The following is a 22,762-nucleotide window of genomic DNA, read 5'->3' on the forward strand; positions in this document are numbered from 1 at the left end:
GACAATGCAGGAAGTCCCCGACATTGCGGCAGGTCAGCAGTTTGTACTGGCGGGCGTTAGTAAGTCAGGGACTCACTGTACTTGGCGTATAAGATGCAGGGACTTTTTCTCCCCATTGTTTTGTGGAGAAAAAGTGCATCTTGTATGCCGAAAAATACGGTATACATGAAGACCATGTTCATCAATTTTTATGCACTGATGCAATATTTTGTGACAGGAAGACAAAGTTGTGTCCAATCAAATAAACTGTACTGCCGATATATATGTTATATATAAATACTGCATTTATTTCTCATATATTATTTTGATCAGTAGTACAGAGATTTCAAAATAAACAGTCCAACAGTGGCTCCACCTGTTCAAGGAAATGTGAAGTGAGCGGGATCGGCGGAGTTACTTTCTTACATTAAAAAATGCCAGTTGTGCTTTTGCTTTTTCACTTTTTGATAGCCATAATTTAGGCAATCGAGCATGTGCATTTATTTACAAAATATTTTAAATTAATTAAACTTAAAAAGTTTTTGCAACATATAAAGATAAAATACCTATTGCAATAATACACAGATTTTCATCTACTCAGTGACAAAAGCTACCTACACACAGTAAATTAAAATTTTTGGAAACGTCTGATAATGACCCATCATCTAAGTATCGGCTGGATGATGACAGCCTAAGATGGCAGCAAATCCATCCCCCGCTGATCCATCCCACGCTGCCGTCCTTTGCCTCCTGCATTTTCCATCATGTCTACCGGTAACTTTGGGAGTCGGGGCTTACTGGGCATGCACGGCCTGGCATACCCAATCACGCTCCCGTTGCTGGGAGCGTTTTGCGCCTGTGCAGTAGTACTGCACCAACTGGCTGAACTTACCGGGAGGATTGTGGACGAACGAGTAGGCGGGGAGGATGGCAAGGGAGCGATCAGGCCGAAGGGGACTGCAGGAAGCCCCCAGTATGCATACATTTTTGCTTTACATTCATCTCAGCTACACTTTAAGGGAATGATAATCAACAGATTATTGACGGTGCTTGGGCATTTTGAACGTCTAGCCTGCAGGATCACTTCGGCAGATAATCGTTCATCATCAGCAGTGTGTACAGAGTTTGTCAGATTTTTAAAGGACGTGTCCGCAAAGTCTGTGGCAGTTTCCCCGTGGTCTTTTTCTGTGACATCACATCCTGCATCATTTAACAATAACAATCGTTTGGCATTCGGTTGCATTTCTTGTACTTGATCGTAAAATGGTCTTTCATTGGCTGTTTAAAATAATAACTATCTTCCAGTGTGTATTAAGCTAAGTACCCACATGAAGATTGGCAGCGACCAGCGATCGTTCCCTGATCCATCTTCACTACCGTGATTTTGAGGGCGTGAATGACTATTTAAACAATTTTTTTAAACAATCCCAGTACAATGTCTGCGGTGGTCACTGGGGATCTGAACAATCGTCATTCAATGATCCAACATGATGGCCGCGACTACCATATGTTGCTAAACATCGTTTAACCAATTTTAGTTAAACAATGTTACACGATATCACGAAAAATTATCATTCATCGCGAAAAAGGTGCCTCATTGTGGACAAAAAAATCACGTTGTGGGTACAGACCTTTAAGCTTTGCAGCTGCATGCTTACTCTGCCCAGTTAGTCCAAGCCACTTCCCTTCACTTACATGAGCATGCAGCATGTGGAGAGATGGTTCTGCCAACTTGACAGATTTTGAAATTGCTGGCGGTATGGTAATCCCCCAACCACAAATAGGTTCTGAATCAGATCCAGACCCAGAATGTTTGTGCAGATTAGGTGTTCTTCCTTTGCTGGCTGCATATGCTTGACCCACACGTGTAGCTCTGAGACTACATCAGCACGTTAGCCGGACATTTCTGTAAATATAAATAGAGGTGGCAGCCTCTTCATTACCCCCCCCCCCTCGTTCCGATACTCACACAGCCAGAAATACCTGGGTATTCGATATTAGCACATAAAGTTTAGCTATTGGCAATCCCTCTCTACAATACCTTGTCATAGTACAGGGAAATGGCGTGAATAAAGTACAAATATAACACACGGCCGCAAATATTATACAGATGCTAGCCATTTAAAATGCTTTGAATTGAAAATGATTTAATACAGTTCTTAGTGGCTTTCGGGAAAAAAACACAACATGGGACCTAAACTCCTCCATAACTAAGTACTGAAGAACACATTGGCCCTGATTCAATTCACTTTTTCTCCTGAGTTTTCTCCCAGGAGATAATTTTCATCTTATCCAAAGAATAAAGGTGCCCAAACATACTGCCCCATGCTATATATACTATACCTGTTGGTGTCCGCCGGTGGCTCCGTCCACATACATACGCCCATGTATACACCAGCAACTACGTGGAGTGCGTCTATGTGGATGGAGGACGGAGCATGGAGCCAGTGGCTGACACGACAAGTAAAGTATTCATTCAAGGGCACCGGGGGGGGGGGGGGGGGCACATTTTACGATAGAGGGGACAGCGCTGAATTACCCTCTTATTCGTCGCTCATCCAAACCGTTACCACCGCACCACCCGGTCGAGCATGTCAGCACTACATCTTGCAGCATGGCCAATTGATACATGCAACCAATTGGTTGCACTGTCAATCAGGCATGCTCTTGGCGGTACCAATTTTAATCCAGATGGTCGATTGTTCGCCAAGACGCCTGATGTATGGCCACCTTAACAGAACTTACGGGATAAAGTTCTAAAAAGTAGGTTAAAAAGTAATACCAAACTTTATTCTTCAATTGTGGGAGCTTTAAACTATTTTATTGGTAAGGTTTGATTTTATCTCCTTGGAGAAAGTTCAGAGAAAAGTTAATAGTATATGAGCCACTATACGGTAGTCTAGATTAGAAGACCAAATGCTGAAGACAGGTGAGGACACAAGAGAACTTCAGGACCTCTATGTGCAGCAACCTGCTGTGATGACTGCTACAGCATCTCATGTCCTGATGAATGCCGCTTGCATGTTACAGAGTGCAGCAGTAGGATAGAGACCCTGGTGTGAGACAGTCACAGGCTGGACCAAAAGCAGGGACATTTTCTCTCTACAGAGATATAACCAACCAACATCCACCCTCAGCTAAAACATCTCATTTAAGTAGATGCCTCCTTTAACTAACATTGCATTTATACAGTACACATACTGTACATTTGCATTATTCCAAATGAACCAATACAATATTAGCTTTCATTTTTCACAAGTAAATTAGCAAAAATAAAAAACAAAACAAAACAAAACATTGGCTGCATTGTTGTAGTGCAAATGTTTCCCTAAATGCAGTATTAGTAAATACCGCTCTATGGCCTTTATAGTGTGAGATACTGGACATGCTAGATTGTCAGCTTCTCCTACATAAATTCTCCTCATGGTAAAACTATGGAGCAGCTTGTGATCGGCTGGTATGTTACTGATTGGCTGACTGCGATCATATGTTACTTCTGCTCCTCGATTTATAACCAATGTACAAGAATATTTTCTGACACCCTCCTTTAATCCCACAATTAACAAAAATGTGGCTCCTCCTCTCAAACCTTACCAGTATTCACCGGAACCAGCAAGAGTTCCCGCACTGGGGCTTCTGTCCGACCCCCATTGGCCACCACATCTATACAGCTGACTAGCTTCTTACAATGACAGCTGGGAGGGGACATAGTGCCTACCAGTCACCCTCTCCATTTTAGGGTTGGTGTGGTTGTTACACAGACCTCGCCCCTAGTAATGTATGTTAAGTGACATTAGATGTGGTATCAGTGGGGCTGCAATGTGGGAGATCTGCTGGGGTTCTTGTGGGCAGGAGGAGTCAGGACAGAGCATCAACAGGAGTCAAATAACTCAGAGGTGTTTCGCCTCCAGGGCACAGCTGGGCAGATGCTGGGGTCATGTGGCCTTGAAGGTGAAAACCCTCAAAGGTGAGTATAGGGTGCCTGCTGGAAGGTGGCTCTACAGTGATAGGTTACTTAAGGGGGAGGAAGAGCAGTTAGACAAATAAGATTGTTTAAGTTACATCACAATCAGTGAAATCTAATTTTTTACTCCACCATGACCAACCAATCCAAGATTTTCCATCTGATCACATGATCAGAAGGATCACGTTGTCCCATAACTTTGCCATTAGGAGAATCTATGTGGGAGAGATTGATCATGTATAAAGATAATCAATTCTTCCTACATAATTTCTCCCGTAGGCAATATACAACAGAAAGAAGTAAAAGATGATCATTCACATTAGCCAGGGCCGGTCCTGGACTTTCTGCTGCCTGAGGCAAAGATCGTAAAGGCGCCCCCCCCCCCAATATTTCTACATAACATGAGCGGCGGCCGGCGGCAGCCAGCCAGCCTTATCATCATCGTCACGTCGGCGGCGCTCGCTGCTCAGTGACTGACCGTGACAATCAGCCGCAGCCAGGGCAGCAGAGCGGGCGGCAGCCGCCGCCATCGAATCAGCAGGCTTAGGCACTAGGCAGCGTCACCAGCATGCAGCCTTGGAGGAGACAGGAGAGGCCGCAGAGCTCAGAGTCATCGGACTCGGAGGCCGGCGGCAACAGTGCAGTTTCTAGGCTAAAATGCACCCAGGGCGAGGGTGTAAAAATTGCGCCCCCCCCCCGGTATAGGTAACCAGCTATAGGTCCCCCCCGAGTATAGGTGGCCAGGCATGGGTGAGCCAGTAAAGTTGCCCCCAGTATAGGTTAGCCAGGTAGTTGCCTCCAGTATAGGTAGCCAGTATAGTTGCCCCCAGTATGTTAGATAGGCAGGCACCCCCCCCCCCCGGTATAAGTTAGATAAGTAGGTGCCCCAGTACAGGTTAGCTAGGTAGGTGCCTCCAATATAGGTAGCCAGTATAGTTGCCCCCAGCATAGGTTAGATAGGTAGGTACCCCCAGTATAGGTTAGTTAGGTAGGTGCCCCCAGTATAGGTAGCCAGTATAGTTGTCACCTGTATAGGCTAGCTAGGTAGGTAGGTGCCCCCAATACAGGTTAGATAAGTGCCCCCAGTATAGGTTAGATAGGTAGCTTCCCCCCAGTATAGGTTAGATTAGGTCGCTGCCCTTCAGTATAGGTTAGATTAGGTAGGTGCCCCCAGTACAGGTTAGATTAGGTAGGTGCCCCAGTATAGATTAGATAGGTAGCTGCCTCCAGCATAGGTTAGACAGGTAGCTGCCCCCCAGCATAGGTTAGATAGGTAGCTGCCCCCCAGTATAGGTTAGATAGGTAGCTGCCCCCCAGTACAGGTTAGATTAGGTAGGTGCCCCCCAGTATAGGATAGATAGGTAGCTGCCCCCAGTACAGGTTAGATTAGGTAGGTGCCCCCCAGTATAGGATAGATAGGTAGCTGCCCCCAGTATAGGTTAGATAGGTAGCTGCTCCCCAGTATAGGTTAGATAGGAAGCTGCCCCCCAGTACAGGTTAGATTAAGTAGGTGCCCCCCAGTATAGGATAGATAGGTAGCTGCCCCCAGTACAGGTTAGATTAGGTAGGTGCCCCTAGTATAGATTAGATAGGTAGCTGCCCCCAGCATAGGTTAGACAGGTAGCTGCCCCCCAGCATAGGTTAGATAGGTAGCTGCCCCCCAGTATAGGTTAGATAGGTAGCTGCCCCCCAGTACAGGTTAGATTAGGTAGGTGCCCCCCAGTATAGGATAGATAGGTAGCTGCCCCCAGTACAGGTTAGATTAGGTAGGTGCCCCCCAGTATAGGATAGACAGGTAGCTGCCCCCAGTATAGGTTAGATAGGTAGCTGCCCCCCAGTATAGGTTAGATAGGTAGCTGCCCCCCAGTACAGGTTAGATTAGGTAGGTGCCCCCCAGTATAGGATAGATAGGTAGCTGCCCCCAGTACAGGTTAGATTAGGTAGGTGCCCCCCAGTATAAGATAGATAGGTAGCTGCCCCCAGTATAGGTTAGATAGGTAGCTGCCCCCCAGTGTAGGTTAGATAGGTAGCTGCCCCCCAGTGTAGGTTAGATAGGTAGCTGCCCCCCAGTATAGGATAGATAGGTAGCTGCCCCCCAGTATAGGTTAGATAGGTAGCTGCCCCCCAGTATAGGTTAGATAGGTAGCTGCCCCCCAGTATAGGTTAGATAGGTAGCTGCCCCCCAGTATAGGATAGATAGGTAGCTGGCCCCCAGTATAGGTTAGATTAGGTAGGTGCCCCCCAGTATAGGATAGATAGGTAGCTGCCCCTAGTACAGGTTAGATTAGGTAGGTGCCCCCCAGTATAGGATAGATAGGTAGCTGCCCCCAAAACAGGTTAGATTAGGTAGGTGCCCCCCAGTATAGGATAGATAGGTAGCTGCCCCCAAAACAGGTTAGATTAGGTAGGTGCCCCCCAGTATAGGATAGATAGGTAGCTGCCCCCAAAACAGATTAGATTAGGTAGGTGCCCCCCAGTATAGGATAGATAGGTAGCTGCCCCCAAAACAGGTTAGATTAGGTAGGTGCCCCCCAGTATAGGATAGATAGGTAGCTGCCCCCAAAACAGGTTAGATTAGGTAGGTGCCCCCCAGTATAGGATAGATAGGTAGCTTGCCCAGGTAGGTGCCCCCTCATAATGGCGGAGGGGGGAGCCGGAGCCGCGGGATGGGCAGCCCGACCTCTCCCTCCTTCTCCCCGGGCCGCCCTCCATGCTCCCCCCTCGGACTTTAGGCAGCAGAGTTAGCGCGCAGGGAAGCGCTGCTGTACACAGCCTGTTACTCACCTCCCTGGATCCGATCGCCGCTCCCGCCCTGCTGGTCTCCTCTCTGCAATGTAGCCGCTGATACATTACACACGCTGCTTCCTGTTTACACAGGAAGCAGCCGCGTGTGTATCAGCGGCTAGGCAGAGAGGAGACCAGCAGGGCGGGAGCGGCGATCGGATCCAGGGAGGTGAGTAACAGGCTGTGTACAGCAGCGCTTCCCTGCGCGCTAACTCTGCTGCCTAAAGTCCGAGGGGGGAGCATGGAGGGCGGCCCGGGGAGAGGGAGGGAGAGGTCGGGCTGCCCTCACCGCGGCTCTGGCTCCCCCCGCTCAGTCACAGCCACTTCATCTGGTGCCGCCCCTCCACTTCCTGCCGCCTGAGGAACCCGCCTCACCCCGCCTCATGGGCGGGCCGGCCCTGACATTAGCAGTTTTTAAAATTAACCCGAGGTGAAAATAAAATAATGAAATAAACAATTGGATCTGCCCTCCTACTCCTAAAATATATATCATGGTTTTATTTTATGTATAAACATTTAGAAAGTAAATTCAACGTTTGATTGTCTCTGCTCAATTGCAGTGTCTCAAGAGTCCCAGAGTGAAAATACATGAACTATTGACCTTTTTATATTTATATATCCCTTGCTGTCTGAAGCCCAGTTATCTGCTTAGGAAAGTGTTTTATAGCTTTGATGTGTTATCAGTGAGGAACTATATAGCCTGACTGTGTCCCGCTATAGCTCCACTGTGTCCTGACTGGAGAAAAACTGTCAATTGCATTGCTGAATATTAACTCTTTCAGGCAGGGGTAAAAGAAAAAGGAGCACAGCATAAGTATCTGTATGCTTGCCACTGTGTATACAAATGTCTATCTCATCACATCTCGCCATCTGGGGTGCACTTTAAGTATTTCATTGGCCTGTCACAATCATGTATCACTATGAAAGATCATCAATTTATTCAACTGAAATTCTTTCACTCTTCCGTGGTTGGCTGTGAATTCTCCAGAATCATTTCATCATCTCCATTCACTCTTTAGGGCAGACGTGACACATGATCATGTGACAAATTAGTACGTTTCTGATTGGCTGCTCCCAATAATGTGATCATGTGTTACTTATGCTTCCTGTTTTATTCTCCATGAGTTTACCTATAAGACCAATGACATAAAATCACTGATATGCATACTAGATATATGTATTTCCTATAGGCAATGCCTATTTCATAGGTCTCTGAATAACTTTACATAGATAAATATAACTCCATACAAAAATAGAAGAAGCTCTTAACATTATGCAAATATGTTGTCATACTTAAAATTTCATTTTTTTTTTCCTTTAGTAAAACAAAAAAAAAAATAATTCTCCCTTCACAGAAGGTTTTAAAGCAGAAACAGGCAAACCATCTCACCAGCTGTGCCGTAAGGTGAGGCCTCAGGTCCAAATGTCGGCAGAAAGGTATACGCCTTATTGGTCCATAGCAACCAATCAGATTACAGATGTTATTGTTTAGTAAAGGTTAAAAATAAGAAGGGGCATCTGATTGGTTACTACAGTGAATTGGTCTTTTCATCACCACAGGAGTAAAAGAAAACCAATTTTGATTATGCTTATCGGGAATGTCAATATTCAGATATATATCAGTATAGTTTTGTTCTGGATTACTTGCTTTGGCTGCAGATGACTCTGGAACACACAGTCATGTAAGAAAGGACAACTGCTTCCCCATAATTTAATGTTGGGCATGAGTCTCTCATCCAGGAGTCTTTCGAGTCGAAGACTTAAGCAGCCATATTTATTTCATTGTAAACAATGGAAATTTCCTGGCTGCCCTGCTGATCTTGTCTTTTATACTTTAAGCTGCTGACCAGGAACAATTTTGCACATCAGGTGGACTGACTGAAGAGTGACCACAGGCGAGGCATGCTTGTTTCAGGTGTGTGGTTCAGAGTTAACCGGTATCAAAAAGATCAGAGGGATGACCAAGCATTTTGTCGAGAAAAAGAAGTAAATATAGCAGCATCTGCATCCCTCTCACTTCAGGGTGACTTTTAAAGAGGAGCTGTTAGGTATAAGGTCTCAGAGAAAATAAACACATATATCAGTAGCTAAAGATTGGCTGTACTTACATTACATATGCATTTCACTGTCCACGTTTGGATTTCACAGAATTTGTATATAGTATATGCAGAGATTGATGCTCCTGACAGCTCATGGCAGGTTCCATGTTTTTCTGTCAAATGTGTCGTCATGTCCTGCCTGCTTCCTGATCACAGATAAGCTTGTACTTGAACAACACACTGTGCAGTGAATATTAATGAGCCATGTGGCTAGGAACAATAGCTGACTCCTGCAGTGTACTCTGCCCGAGATTTATCAGTGCTACGCGATTACAAGCTGCTGTAACGTCTCATTAGCAGCCGAGGGGAGAGCCCCAGAATGCTTTGCAGTATGGTATGCAGCTTGCGTCTTCTTAAGAATAACAGACTTGCTGATAAGCACACATCAAAGGTAACTGAGATTTTTATCTTCACTAATTGCTTTTGGGCTTCCTTCTAAACTGTTTAACACAGGATAATAGAGGTTTAAATTAGCTTCTGCAGCCTGACAGTTACTCTTTAAGTGAATGAGAATCATGATTAAAGGAGAGGGAAGGCTCTGGGTCCTATAGAGCCTTCCCTCTCCTCTCCCAGTCCCGGTTCCTGCGCTGACTCTCCCGTAGCAGTATTCAACCAATTTGGTCAAATGCTATCTCCACCGCCGAAAGGAGGCTTCCAAAGTCAGCTTGTAAGCTTGAGTTTGTAAACTTGAGTGCTCCCTAAGACGGACCGCTCCATACTGCACAGTGTGGAGCCGCCTTTCGTCGGGAGGACTTGGCTCCCGAAGACTTCCAAAGTCCCCTGCGGTGGGGGATTCAAGCGGAGGAGCTGCCTCCGTAACGAGGGGACCAGGAGAGTTGAGGGAAGCTCTATAGGACCAAGAGCCTTCCCACTCCTTAGCTGAGTATCTGGTGTATTTTTTAAAATCTGATTCCCATTAACTTTATGGTCCAGAGTCATCTTGAGACAAGCAAGTGAAGCTAACGATAGGAAAAGTGTGACTGTTTCCTGAGTAAGCTTGCACAATCCTTGCACAAGCTCAGTCATGATTATTTTTAAAGATGACAATCAGAATGCTGCAAGGCATCATGGGAAAGGTTCTTCTCCTGGCATGTAAGGATTGCCAAATTCAACTCAGACATATCAACTGTGTCTCTCCGGACATCTTAAATGAAATCGTCTGAAAGAAGAACTGTCTGTGTTGCCCAGAGCAACTAATTCATCTCCCTTTTTAAGTTTCCAGTGCACTGAGGGAAAATAATTTGATTGGTTACTGTAGGCAAAGTGAATACTCATTGACATTGGCCTTAGAAACGCATTCTTGTTAAAAGAATGGAATGGTGAGTCTGCTGGGCGGGAGGTCCAAGCCGCTGTTTAGCCAGATTTCGTGAATGATCTGTTCTCGTCGTTCTATCCTCTCAGCGAGGTCAGCGGCGTCCTCGCTGTTGTACAGGGGGCGAGTTTTGCAAAGAGCACGGAACTCCTCTGAAAAGTTAGACTTCTCCGAGGCCTGGTCCTCCTCTTCCTCGTCGCTGCTGTACTCCTCCGTCTCTTCACGATCCCGATCCTGTACCACCTGTCCATTCATCTTCTGAGGTTTGTGAAAGTCGTTCCTCCATGAGATGTGGATCACCAGTGCAAACAAGGTGATGATCAGCCCAACGCAAACACTGGTCACAAAGAACAAGGCTGCTGTTTCGGGGTGATCTGAATTAAGGTGGACAGATAAAGTCAAACATTGTGTATGGATATATAGAGAGCTGTGTACATGCTATAGAGATACTCCCCAAATTACTTGTGGGCTTATTGCCTCTAAATCTTTTCTAAAAGCCTTACTAAATCTAATTAACGTAAAGGGAACCTGAGACAGCTAATATGGGGGTATTTATGCTTACCTGGGGCTTCCTCCAGCCCTATGAGATGCATGGATTCCATTGCTGTCCTCTCTGTTGTGTAGTAATTCCACAGTAATCTGTCTGACCATTCTCTCCTGCACATGCGCGGGTCGGCCTTGTGTGCACCACCTATCACAGGTGCAGAACGCTCTCAGGCACAGACGGCTCATGGCCAGGCCACACATGCACAGACGAGCACGACTGGCCGCGACTAGCCAAATTACCGAAGGGGATTACTACACAACGAAGAGGTTAGCGAGGGAGCCCACGTACCTCATGGGGACGGAGGAAGCCCCAGGTATAAATACCCCCATATTAGTCATCTCAGGTACACTTTAAAAACAAACAAGCAAACACACATCCACCCACTATCAGGCCCAGCATTCCTTCAGTGTAGCCAGTCAGGGATTGGATTACACTCACATACATGACCACCCAGGGTCGGTTCTACTAATAATGGGGAACCCAGGCAAAATGATCCTCGTAACCCCCAATAGACACCCCCCAACCAAAAAAAGCAGTAGTCAAATTTCCCCCCAGGACCCCTGAGCTGGGTGCTGACAACCCCCAATCACCCCCTAACATAATTGTGCTCCCTGAGGCTCCTGCAGAGTCTTTGGCAGAGTAGCATCTTATCTGTGCTAGCGGGCGCCCTACTCTGTCAGTGTGTGGCTCCATGCACTCCCCAACTTCATCCTCACAAGGGTGCCCTCTCCGTGACCCGGCACAAGTTATAACGCAATAACATGCCGCAGGGCAGAGAGAAGATGCAGCCATTGGTGGATGAAGACAGGAGTGCAAGGAGCCACAGACTGGAAGGAGTGCGCCCGCTGGGGCTGGTCAGATGCTGCCGAACACTTTACAAGGGGGGGGGGGCACCTTGGGGGCCCCTACAGCCTCTGGGGTCCTGGGCCAATTGCTCCCTTTGGTTCTATGGTAGCGGTGGCCCTGTGACCATCCTATTATCTGAGGAAAGAAAATTCTATGCGTTAGACTATAACTCCAAGCAGAAAAGTTACCTTCGCCAGGAGTACATATGTTCAATTTGGGCAGGCTAAACTCTCTAATTACATACAGGGTACATTTCTCTATGTTTTCCTTCAGTCCTGTGCAAGAGTTCAGGTCCATTTTAAGTGTAATGTTCCCCCGAGTCCCGCATGATATCAGTGAGTACCAGTATCCTACCTCTGATGTAAGCATAAGCTGCCAGGACGTTAGTGAGGAGAAGCCCGTCTCTGCTGGGAAGCCGCGACTCAGAGGAGTGCAGTTTGACATCTGTGGTAAGAGAGAATTGCACAGACATAATGAAGGTGTCCCATCAGATACAGTGTGTGCAATGTACAGAGGAGGATATTGCGTATTGCTCGTTATACATAAGCCATGCAATGAGGCGTATCACACAGAGGACGATGGAATGACAAGCACATTCTGATCATTCTTCAGCAGCAAGGAGAAGGTAAATATGGGAGAGGCTGTGAGTTCCAGTGACAACCTCGCCGGGCACTAGACGAGAGGCGTTCCACCAGTGGCACTCTAAGCCTGGCACCACAGCGTTCCTATCATGCCAGAGAAGTCGGGCCATAGTTAAAGGAGAACCCCAATCTAAAGGAAGACTTGGATGTTATATTAAAGCTCAGAAGCAGGCAGATATGTTTTCTTGGGCCATTTCTATAACATATGAGCAATGAATTATAATTCTGGTGAAGACAAGTAGTCACGCTAACTCCTTTGTCTTCCTCCCTCTCCTTCCCATTCTGTGGCTGAAGCAGTGGCTGGGAGAGGGAGGAGGAGAACCAGAAACAGAGCCTGCTGGGAGAAAGTGCAAGTGGGCGGATCACGCTACAGCGGGACACAGAGGAAGGAGGACACAAGAGACACCAACAGAGCAAGTCTAAGTAAGAAACTGATTGGCCTTCCAGTCCCTCCACTAGGGATGGCAATACTTAGGAGAACTCATAGAGAAGCATGTGATCAATTTGATCAACTGATAGATTTGTAAGGCTCTAATTTGCTTGTCACTATTAGTGATGGGTTGTTCGTGAACTTTGCTGCGAACGACAAGAGCAGGTTCTCAGTTTTAAAAGAGCCGATGCCTCAGCCACCCCACGGAGCTCTGCTTTGCTCTGTAATAAAGGGCGCTGAGGCATGCTGGGAGATGTAGTCCTCCTCTTTCAGCTTGTAGGAATGTATGGGGCGGAGCAGAGCAGTAGCAGGAGGGATTGCCCCACTCAGAGAAGCAGCCTGGAGTTGTCATGGAGACAGGGGCGGGGCTTTTACTCCGATTCTGAGTGGTGTGTAGTGATATTTAATGAAGAGCCGATTCAGAGCCGTAAGAGCCGGCTCTTTAATGGGTGCCGATTCAGAAGATCCAATTCTCTGAGAAGAGCCGAAATTTCCATCACTAGTCACTATCATGTGTTAAACCAGGAAGTCATCACAGCCAATCAGAACCTTACAAATCTATCAGCCAATCACCACCTGCAGAGCACACTCACTTTGTGCCTTTATGTGATGTTGATGGCCTTGCTTCCTATAAGTTATGTGGAGTATGTGGTGCTTTTAGGTTATGTGGTGGCTATGCTGCCTATATATAATATTTATGGGTCATACTGTCTAAAAGTATTTTGTAGGACATGCTTTCTATAAGTCAAACTGGGTACCATGGTGCTTATATATTATTTGTGGGACATGCTTCCTTTATGTTACACTGAAGCCTACGCTGCCTGAATGTAGTCAGATTTGCAGCCTCTCTGTATCCCCACTGGAGGGATTTTTCCCTCATTTTATGTTCCTTGAACCTCCATAAAGGACTTACGTGGAAGAAGGAAGCGTAGTCACGTGACATGACGTGGGATGCAATTGAAGGCGGAAGAAGACGGAAGCCTGGAAGAAACTCTCCCGTCCGCCCGGCTGCAATGAAGAAGACGGAAGCCTGGGTAAGTTTTAACCCTCCCTTACCCACCCGCCTGCTCAGGTACGGCCCAGTTCGTGTACCTGGAAAACAAGCTTTTTTTTTGCAAACAGTGGTTTACTTCTCTTCATGATACAGAGTTTAGGTCTATTTTAATATGGGGGACAGAAGGTAAAAGGATAGCACTAAAATGTAGTTAGTGATTTCAGACCTTCGCCACTCTACAAAATGTGTTCTATTTGTTGCTGACTCTTGATGAACAGTGATGGTCGCATCTATAAGAACTCATGGAGAAGCATGTGATCAGTTTTGTCAGGTGATAGATGTGCTTCTCCATGACTTCTCCTAGACATGACCATCACTATTGATGAGGTGTTCCCATTTCCTGTTTGGTCCTGAAGTGAGCATTTCCATCACTTCCTGTTTGGACAGGAAGTGATGGAAATTCTCATAAATTGGGGAAAAGACAGAAATAAAACTCCAAAAGGCATTTTAAACTATTACCAGACCACCCAAAGCTAAAATTTAGACTTTAAAGGTAGCTTCTTGTAGAGACCAGACCAAACTCGGCCGAGACACCCTGTAATGACCTCAATGCCTCAATCAGCCTGGCAGATCAATTTGACTGAATTAATTGTTCTCTCCGGGTGGCCAGTACCTGAGCCAGAATCCCATACTGGTAAGAAATGATCGCCATTGGAAATTACCCTTCGTCAAGTGACTCAATTACCCATTTATAGGTCAAAAAGCAATAATAAAATTACAGTACTAAGGATTTAAATTATGCTCATTAAAATAATCAGAGAACCATATCAATAAAATGTAAATGATACATAAAATGTGGAGCATGCTAGTTTAAATATGTAACATGCCATACAAGAAGTTTCAAGAGCAACTGATCTCTAAATACACATGCAGGTTATAGCAGATGGTAGTGCTAAGTTCGGTCATTCCTGCAAAGCATTATGGTAAATAGGAAGTGATGTCAGTGCCATCATGCAGATTCTACAAAAAAGTAGCATTAATTCAGCGCTGTGAGCTGACGATGCACATCTACAGCAAATGGAGCCAGAAGAGAATCAAGCACAATTCTTGACCATAGATTGTAGAGCCTAGATGTTCTTTTGTTGTCCACATTATTTGATATCATTCATGGATAACTACATGCCGTGCAGATGTACTGCAAAGATGTGATCCATAAGACTCTTCCATAAAACGTGCATAAAATGTGAACTATCTGTACACAGCTTTACTAATGACCTCCTAAACATGCTGAATTGTGGCAATGTTTATACCTAGGCTAGGACATGATTTCCTAAGCTTCTTCCTATCTGGAATTTTTACTGATGTTATCCACTGAACAGTGAATATCTTGTTACTTTGCTCTGCTTTCGCCCTTGCCCCTGGCTCTTCACCGCATGGTTGTGGTTGCGATGTGCAGGAGCATCATGGGCAGTAGTCTGGAGAATACAGAAAATTTGATTTTTTTCCACTTTAACTACTTAAGGACCGAGCTAATTGAACTCTATGCCCTGTTTTGGTGGTCAAATGGCTGGCAGGGCATAGATTTCAATTAGCCCCCACTGTGCGCATCCGCCGTTTCCGTCGCTTCCGCCGATCTCACCGTTTAATCCCTGCCGTTTGTGGCCGCAGCTCACTGTCTCTGTCTGTCTCTATGATGCTCCCATTGGCTTACATTGAAAGACAGGGTCAGGAGCCAATGAAAGCTGCTCCTGACCAGCTCACAGGACCTCTGCCGTCATAGAGACGGCAGAGTGGGTGGCCCAGGTTCCCGATGTGCGGCGGTGATGGAGGTTGTGGCGAGCATGTGCGGCGATTCAACGGTATTCCGACGTTTCTGTACCAGCGGTCTCTGGTCCTTAAGGGGGCAGAGACCGCTGGTACTTAAGTGATTAAAGGACAACTGAAGTGAGAATATGGAGGCTGCCATATTTACTGTATTTTTTGGACTATGAGACTCACTTTTTCTCCCCCAAAAGTAAGGTACAAGGTGGCATGAGGTACAAAGGGGGCATAATCCACAAGAAGCCCTTTTAAGTATATATCCCCCCCCCTCCCCTGGTTTTTGTCCTCTAAACCTAGGTGTGTCTTATAGTCAGGAAAATACGGTATTTCCCTCTAAAAAATACCAGTTGCCTGGCAGCCCTGCTGATCTCTTTGGCTGCAGCAGTGTCTGAATAACACCAGAAACAAGCATGTAGTTTGTCTAGTCAGACCTGACAATAATGTCAGAAACACCTGAACTGTTGCATGCTTTTTCAGGGTCTATGGCTGAAAGTAGGATCAGCAGGATAGACTGGCAATTGGTATTGCTTAAAAAAAAGTAAACATGGCAGCCTCCACATCCCATTGGCTTGAGTTGTCCTTTAAACTCAGCTTAACCACTTGAGGACCCACCCTTTACCCCCCCTTAAGGACCAGCGCTGTATTATGTGATCTGTGCTGGGTGGGCTCTGCAACCCCCAGCACAGATCAGGGTGCACGCAGAGCGATCAGATCGCCCCCCTTTTTCCCCCCCTAAGGGGATGATGTGCAGGGGGGGTCTGATCGCGTCTGCGTGCAGGCATGTTGCGGGGGGGTGGGGCACCTCAAAGCCCCCCTCCGCGGCGACATTCTCCCCCTCCCTCTCCTACCTCCCTTCCCCGGAGATCCGGGCTGCACAGGACGCTATCCGTCCTGTGCAGCCAGTGACAGGACGTCCCCTGTCACATGGCGGCGATCCCCGGCCGCTGATTGGCCGGGGATCGCCGATCTGCCTTACGGCGCTGCTGCGCAGCAGCGCCGTACAATGTAAACAAAGCGGATTATTTCCGCTTGTGTTTACATTTAGCCTGCGAGCCGCCAACGGCGGCCCGCAGGCTATTCACGGAGCCCCCCGCCGTGATTTGACAGGAAGCAGCCGCTCACGCGAGCGGCTGCTTCCTGATTAATCAGCCTGCAGCTGGCGACGCAGTACTGCGTCGCTGGTCCTGCAGCTGCCACTTTGCCGACGCACGGTATAAGCGTGCGGTCGGCAAGTGGTTAAACAGCCAATGCTGTCTGCCTCTACTGAGAATGTAGTGCAAGTACAGTGGCACTTGATGCATCTCAACAAGTCGGCAAGTGATCCTCTTGGTGGATCAAGCCTGCCGAGCACCAGGATCACTTCAATTAACCCCTCATTGCGACAACCTATTTGTTTTGTCATCACAGAGTGATGTGACTAATGTCTAGGCTCATACATACCTAACAACAATCTGTCCAACTATCTTCCAAACTTGTCTGTTGGAAGATGAGTTGGGTGTGTGTACAACTGACAAAGAATCAGATGAGCAACTGATAACAGGTTGTTTGCCAGATCCAACCAGTGGACCAACTATCAGGCAGGTTGGGGTGTGTGTGCAAGGCTTTTGAACAACTTTGTTTTTGAATGCAGACATGTTGTGCAGTTTGCTAGTTGTTTAGTTGGTTGGCATGTGTGTACGTACTTATCAGGTAAACAACTTAATCTACTGGTGGAAAGCACATGGTCTTTATATTAAAATGTGATTTGTGGCTGAGTAAACATCACCAGCCTACAGCAAGAATACCTGGCACCATGGATGGAGGTGAAAGTAACAATACTGCCAGAAACTCAGAAAATTCGACACACACAAGCAATAGAACACAGCAATACATGCATGCAGCTACATTTGAGTCGTCAGCAGGTGCTCGTCAGCCAATCAGGATGCACTGTCATACACCCTTTACCTGCCATACCACATCTAGCAGCCATTAGCATTCAGGTGGGAGGCTTCAGTTGGACGCAAATCGCAAGATTGCGTCGCTAGCAGGACCGCCCCGTGCAGGCATCCCTCCCACAGGGGTCCCTCCCTAACCGCTCACCTGTCCGCCATGTCCTAGAGCTGAAAAAAAAACGTTTAAAAACACACGATTGGTTCGCACGATGGCCAGGGGCCCCGGACCTCTCTCACTGGCCGGGGCCCCAAGGCCAATGCACGATACCTGGAGGGGAGTGCAGGTGGGCCTGGACCTCTCACACCCAGGCTCTGGACCTCTCACATCCAGAAAACCCACCAACACTGCCTCCATACTGAATGCTAAATTCGACACACACAAGCAATAGAACACAGCAATACATGCATGCAGCTACATTTGAGGCAGTGTTGGTGGGTTTTCTGGATGTGAGAGGTCCAGAGCCTGGGTGTGAGAGGTCCAGGCCCACCTGCACTCCTCTCCAGGTATCGTGCATTGGCCTTGGGGCCCCGGCCAGTGAGAGAGGTCCGGGGCCCCTGGCCATCGTGCGAACCAATCGTGTGTTTTTAAACTTTTTTTTTTTCAGCTCTAGGACATGGCGGACAGGTGAGCGGTTAGGGAGGGACCACTGTGGGAGGGATGCCTGCACGGGGCGGTCCTGCTAGCGACGCAATCTTGCGATTTGCGTCCAACTGAAGCCTCCCACCTGAATGCTAATGGCTGCTAGATGTGGTATGGCAGGTAAAGGGTGTATGACAGTGCATCCTGATTGGCTGACGAGGACCTGCTGACGACTCAAATGTAGCTGCATGCATGTATTGCTGTGTTCTATTGCTTGTGTGTGTCGAATTTAGCATTCAGTATGGAGGCAGTGTTGGTGGGTTTTCTGGATGTGAGAGGTCCAGAGCCTGGGTGTGAGAGGTCCAGGCCCACCTGCACTCCCCTCCAGGTATCGTGCATTGGCCTTGGGGCCCCGGCCAGTGAGAGAGGTCCGGGGCCCCTGGCCATCGTGCGAACCAATTGTGTGTTTTTAAACGTTTTTTTTTCAGCTCTAGGACATGGCGGACAGGTGAGCGGTTAGGGAGGGACCCCTGTGGGAGGGATGCCTGCACGGGGCGGTCCTGCTAGCGACGCAATCTTGCGATTTGCGTCCAACTGAAGCCTCCCACCTGAATGCTAATGGCTGCTAGATGTGGTATGGCAGGTAAAGGGTGTATGACAGTGCATCCTGATTGGCTGACGAGCACCTGCTGACGACTCAAATGTAGCTGCATGCATGTATTGCTGTGTTCTATTGCTTGTGTGTGTCGAATTTAGCATTCAGTATGGAGGCAGTGTTGGTGGGTTTTCTGGATGTGAGAGGTCCAGAGCCTGGGTGTGAGAGGTCCAGGCCCACCTGCACTCCCCTCCAGGTATCGTGCATTGGCCTTGGGGCCCCGGCCAGTGAGAGAGGTCCGGGGCCCCTGGCCATCGTGCGAACCAATCGTGTGTTTTTAAACATTTTTTTTTTTTCAGCTCTAGGACATGGCGGACAGGTGAGCAGTTAGGGAGGGACCCCTGTGGGAGGGATGCCTGCACGGGGCGGTCCTGCTAGCGACGCAATCTTGCGATTTGTGTCCAACTGAAGCCTCCCACCTGAATGCTAATGGCTGCTAGATGTGGTATGGCAGGTAAAGGGTGTATGACAGTGCATCCTGATTGGCTGACGAGCACCTGCTGATGACTCAAATGTAGCTGCATGCATGTATTGCTGTGTTCTATTGCTTGTGTGTGTCGAATTTAGCATTCAGTATGGAGGCAGTGTTGGTGGGTTTTCTGGATGTGAGAGGTCCAGAGCCTTGGTGTGAGAGGTCCAGGCCCACCTGCACTCCCCTCCAGGTATCGTGCATTGGCCTTGGGGCCCCGGCCAGTGAGAGCGGTCCGGGGCCCCTGGCCATCGTGCGAACCAATCGTGTGTTTTTAAACGGGTTTTTTTTCAGCTCTAGGATATGGCGGACAGGTGAGCGGTTAGGGAGGGACCCCTGTGGGAGGGATGCCTGCACGGGGCGGTCCTGCTAGCGACACAATCTTGGCGATTTGCGTCCAACTGAAGCCTCCCACCTGAATGCTAATGGCTGCTAGATGTGGTATGGCAGGTAAAGGGTGTATGACAGTGCATCCTGATTGGCTGACGAGCACCTGCTGACGACTCAAATGTAGCTGCATGCATGTATTGCTGTGTTCTATTGCTTGTGTGTGTCGAATTTAGCATTCAGTATGGAGGCAGTGTTGGTGGGTTTTCTGGATGTGAGAGGTCCAGAGCCTGGGTGTGAGAGGTCCAGGCCCACCTGCACTCCCCTCCAGGTATCGTGCATTGGCCTTGGGGCCCCGGCCAGTGAGAGAGGTCCGGGGCCCCTGGCCATCGTGCGAACCAATCGTGTGTTTTTAAACGTTTTTTTTTTCAGCTCTAGGACATGGCGGACAGGTGAGCGGTTAGGGAGGGACCCCTGTGGGAGGGATGCCTGCACGGGGCGGTCCTGCTAGCGACGCAATCTTGCGATTTGCGTCCAACTGAAGCCTCCCACCTGAATGCTAATGGCTGCTAGATGTGGTATGGCAGGTAAAGGGTGTATGACAGTGCATCCTGATTGGCTGACGAGCACCTGCTGACGACTCAAATGTAGCTGCATGCATGTATTGCTGTGTTCTATTGCTTGTGTGTGTCGAATTTAGCATTCAGTATGGAGGCAGTGTTGGTGGGTTTTCTGGATGTGAGAGGTCCAGAGCCTGGGTGTGAGAGGTCCAGGCCCACCTGCACTCCCCTCCAGGTATCGTGCATTGGCCTTGGGGCCCCGGCCAGTGAGAGAGGTCCGGGGCCCCTGGCCATCGTGCGAACCAATCATGTGTTTTTAAACGGTTTTTTTTTCAGCTCTAGGACATGGCGGACAGGTGAGCGGTTAGGGAGGGACCCCTGTGGGAGGGATGCCTGCACGGGGCGGTCCTGCTAGCGACGCGATCTTGCGATTTGCGTCCAACTGAAGACTCCCACCTGAATGCTAATGGCTGCTAGATGTGGTATGGCAGGTAAAGGGTGTATGACAGTGCATCCTGATTGGCTGACGAGCACCTGCTGACGACTCAAATGTAGCTGCATGCATGTATTGCTGTGTTCTATTGCTTGTGTGTGTCGAATTTAGCATTCAGTATGGAGGCAGTGTTGGTGGGTTTTCTGGATGTGAGAGGTCCAGAGCCTGGGTGTGAGAGGTCCAGGCCCGCCTGCACTCCCCTCCAGGTATCGTGCATTGGCCTTGGGGCCCCGGCCAGTGAGAGAGGTCCGGGGCCCCTGGCCATCGTGCGAACCAATCGTGTGTTTTTAAACGTTTTTTTTTTTCAGCTCTAGGACATGGCGGACAGGTGAGCGGTTAGGGAGGGACCCCTGTGGGAGGGATGCCTGCACGGGGCGGTCCTGCTAGTGACGCAATCTTGCGATTTGCGTCCAACTGAAGCCTCCCACCTGAATGCTAATGGCTGCTAGATGTGGTATGGCAGGTAAAGGGTGTATGACAGTGCATCCTGATTGGCTGACGAGCACCTGCTGACGACTCAAATGTAGCTGCATGCATGTATTGCTGTGTTCTATTGCTTGTGTGTGTCGAATTTAGCATTCAGTATGGAGGCAGTGTTGGTGGGTTTTCTGGATGTGAGAGGTCCAGAGCCTGGGTGTGAGAGGTCCAGGCCCACCTGCACTCCCCTCCAGGTATCGTGCATTGGCCTTGGGGCCCCGGCCAGTGAGAGCGGTCCGGGGCCCCTGGCCATCGTGCGAACCAATCGTGTGTTTTTAAACGGGTTTTTTTTCAGCTCTAGGACATGGCGGACAGGTGAGCGGTTAGGGAGGGACCCCTGTGGGAGGGATGCCTGCACGGGGCGGTCCTGCTAGCGACACAATCTTGGCGATTTGCGTCCAACTGAAGCCTCCCACCTGAATGCTAATGGCTGCTAGATGTGGTATGGCAGGTAAAGGGTGTATGACAGTGCATCCTGATTGGCTGACGAGCACCTGCTGACGACTCAAATGTAGCTGCATGCATGTATTGCTGTGTTCTATTGCTTGTGTGTGTCGAATTTAGCATTCAGTATGGAGGCAGTGTTGGTGGGTTTTCTGGATGTGAGAGGTCCAGAGCCTGGGTGTGAGAGGTCCAGGCCCACCTGCACTCCCCTCCAGGTTTCGTGCATTGGCCTTGGGGCCCCGGCCAGTGAGAGAGGTCCGGGGCCCCTGGCCATCGTGCGAACCAATCGTGTGTTTTTAAACGTTTTTTTTTTCAGCTCTAGGACATGGCGGACAGGTGAGCGGTTAGGGAGGGACCCCTGTGGGAGGGATGCCTGCACGGGGCGGTCCTGCTAGCGACGCAATCTTGCGATTTGCGTCCAACTGAAGCCTCCCACCTGAATGCTAATGGCTGCTAGATGTGGTATGGCAGGTAAAGGGTGTATGACAGTGCATCCTGATTGGCTGACGAGCACCTGCTGACGACTCAAATGTAGCTGCATGCATGTATTGCTGTGTTCTATTGCTTGTGTGTGTCGAATTTAGCATTCAGTATGGAGGCAGTGTTGGTGGGTTTCCTGGATGTGAGAGGTCCAGAGCCTGGGTGTGAGAGGTCCAGGCCCACCTGCACTCCCCTCCAGGTATCGTGCATTGGCCTTGGGGCCCCGGCCAGTGAGAGAGGTCCGGGGCCCCTGGCCATCGTGCGAACCAATCGTGTGTTTTTAAACGTTTTTTTTTTCCAGCTCTAGGACATGGCGGACAGGTGAGCGGTTAGGGAGGGACCCCTGTGGGAGGGATGCCTGCACGGAGCGGTCCTGCTAGCGACGCAATCTTGCGATTTGCGTCCAACTGAAGCCTCCCACCTGAATGCTAATGGCTGCTAGATGTGGTATGGCAGGTAAAGGGTGTATGACAGTGCATCCTGATTGGCTGACGAGCACCTGCTGACGACTCAAATGTAGCTGCATGCATGTATTGCTGTGTTCTATTGCTTGTGTGTGTCGAATTTAGCATTCAGTATGGAGGCAGTGTTGGTGGGTTTTCTGGATGTGAGAGGTCCAGAGCCTGGGTGTGAGAGGTCCAGGCCCACCTGCACTCCCCTCCAGGTATCGTGCATTGGCCTTGGGGCCCCGGCCAGTGAGAGAGGTCCGGGGCCCCTGGCCATCGTGCGAACCAATCGTGTGTTTTTAGAAACTCAGAAAAGGCAGATCATTGGGCTAAATGTAGGTTATGTCCTCCTACTAGTCCGCCATAGACATTGGACAGGGTTTAGAAATGTGGGCAGAATCCAGCTACCTAACCTATGGTCAAGAAATGTGTTTATAAAAAAACAAACAAAAAAAACCAAAAAGGTGAAGACAAGACATAATA

At 48.6% G+C, this 22,762-nt stretch overlaps 1 protein-coding gene across 3 annotated transcripts in view; it reads right to left on the reverse strand.

Moving 5' to 3' along the window:
• Positions 1-7,041: 7,041 nt before the first annotated feature.
• The window catches only part of EVA1C (eva-1 homolog C), a 92,772-nt gene continuing 77,051 nt past the window's right edge, over positions 7,042-22,762 (reverse strand). For all 3 annotated transcript variants that reach the window (XM_068266098.1, XM_068266096.1, XM_068266095.1), the window contains 2 exons: positions 11,886-11,975; positions 7,042-10,512 (listed from right to left, as the gene is read on the reverse strand). In XM_068266098.1, the coding sequence (XP_068122199.1) occupies positions 10,130-10,512; positions 11,886-11,975 (473 nt within the window). In that variant the 3' untranslated portion in view covers positions 7,042-10,129. The remainder of the gene's footprint in view (positions 10,513-11,885; positions 11,976-22,762) is intronic.

This window comes from Hyperolius riggenbachi, chromosome 2 (genome assembly GCF_040937935.1).
Source record: "Hyperolius riggenbachi isolate aHypRig1 chromosome 2, aHypRig1.pri, whole genome shotgun sequence".
Lineage (NCBI taxonomy): Eukaryota > Metazoa > Chordata > Amphibia > Anura > Hyperoliidae > Hyperolius > Hyperolius riggenbachi.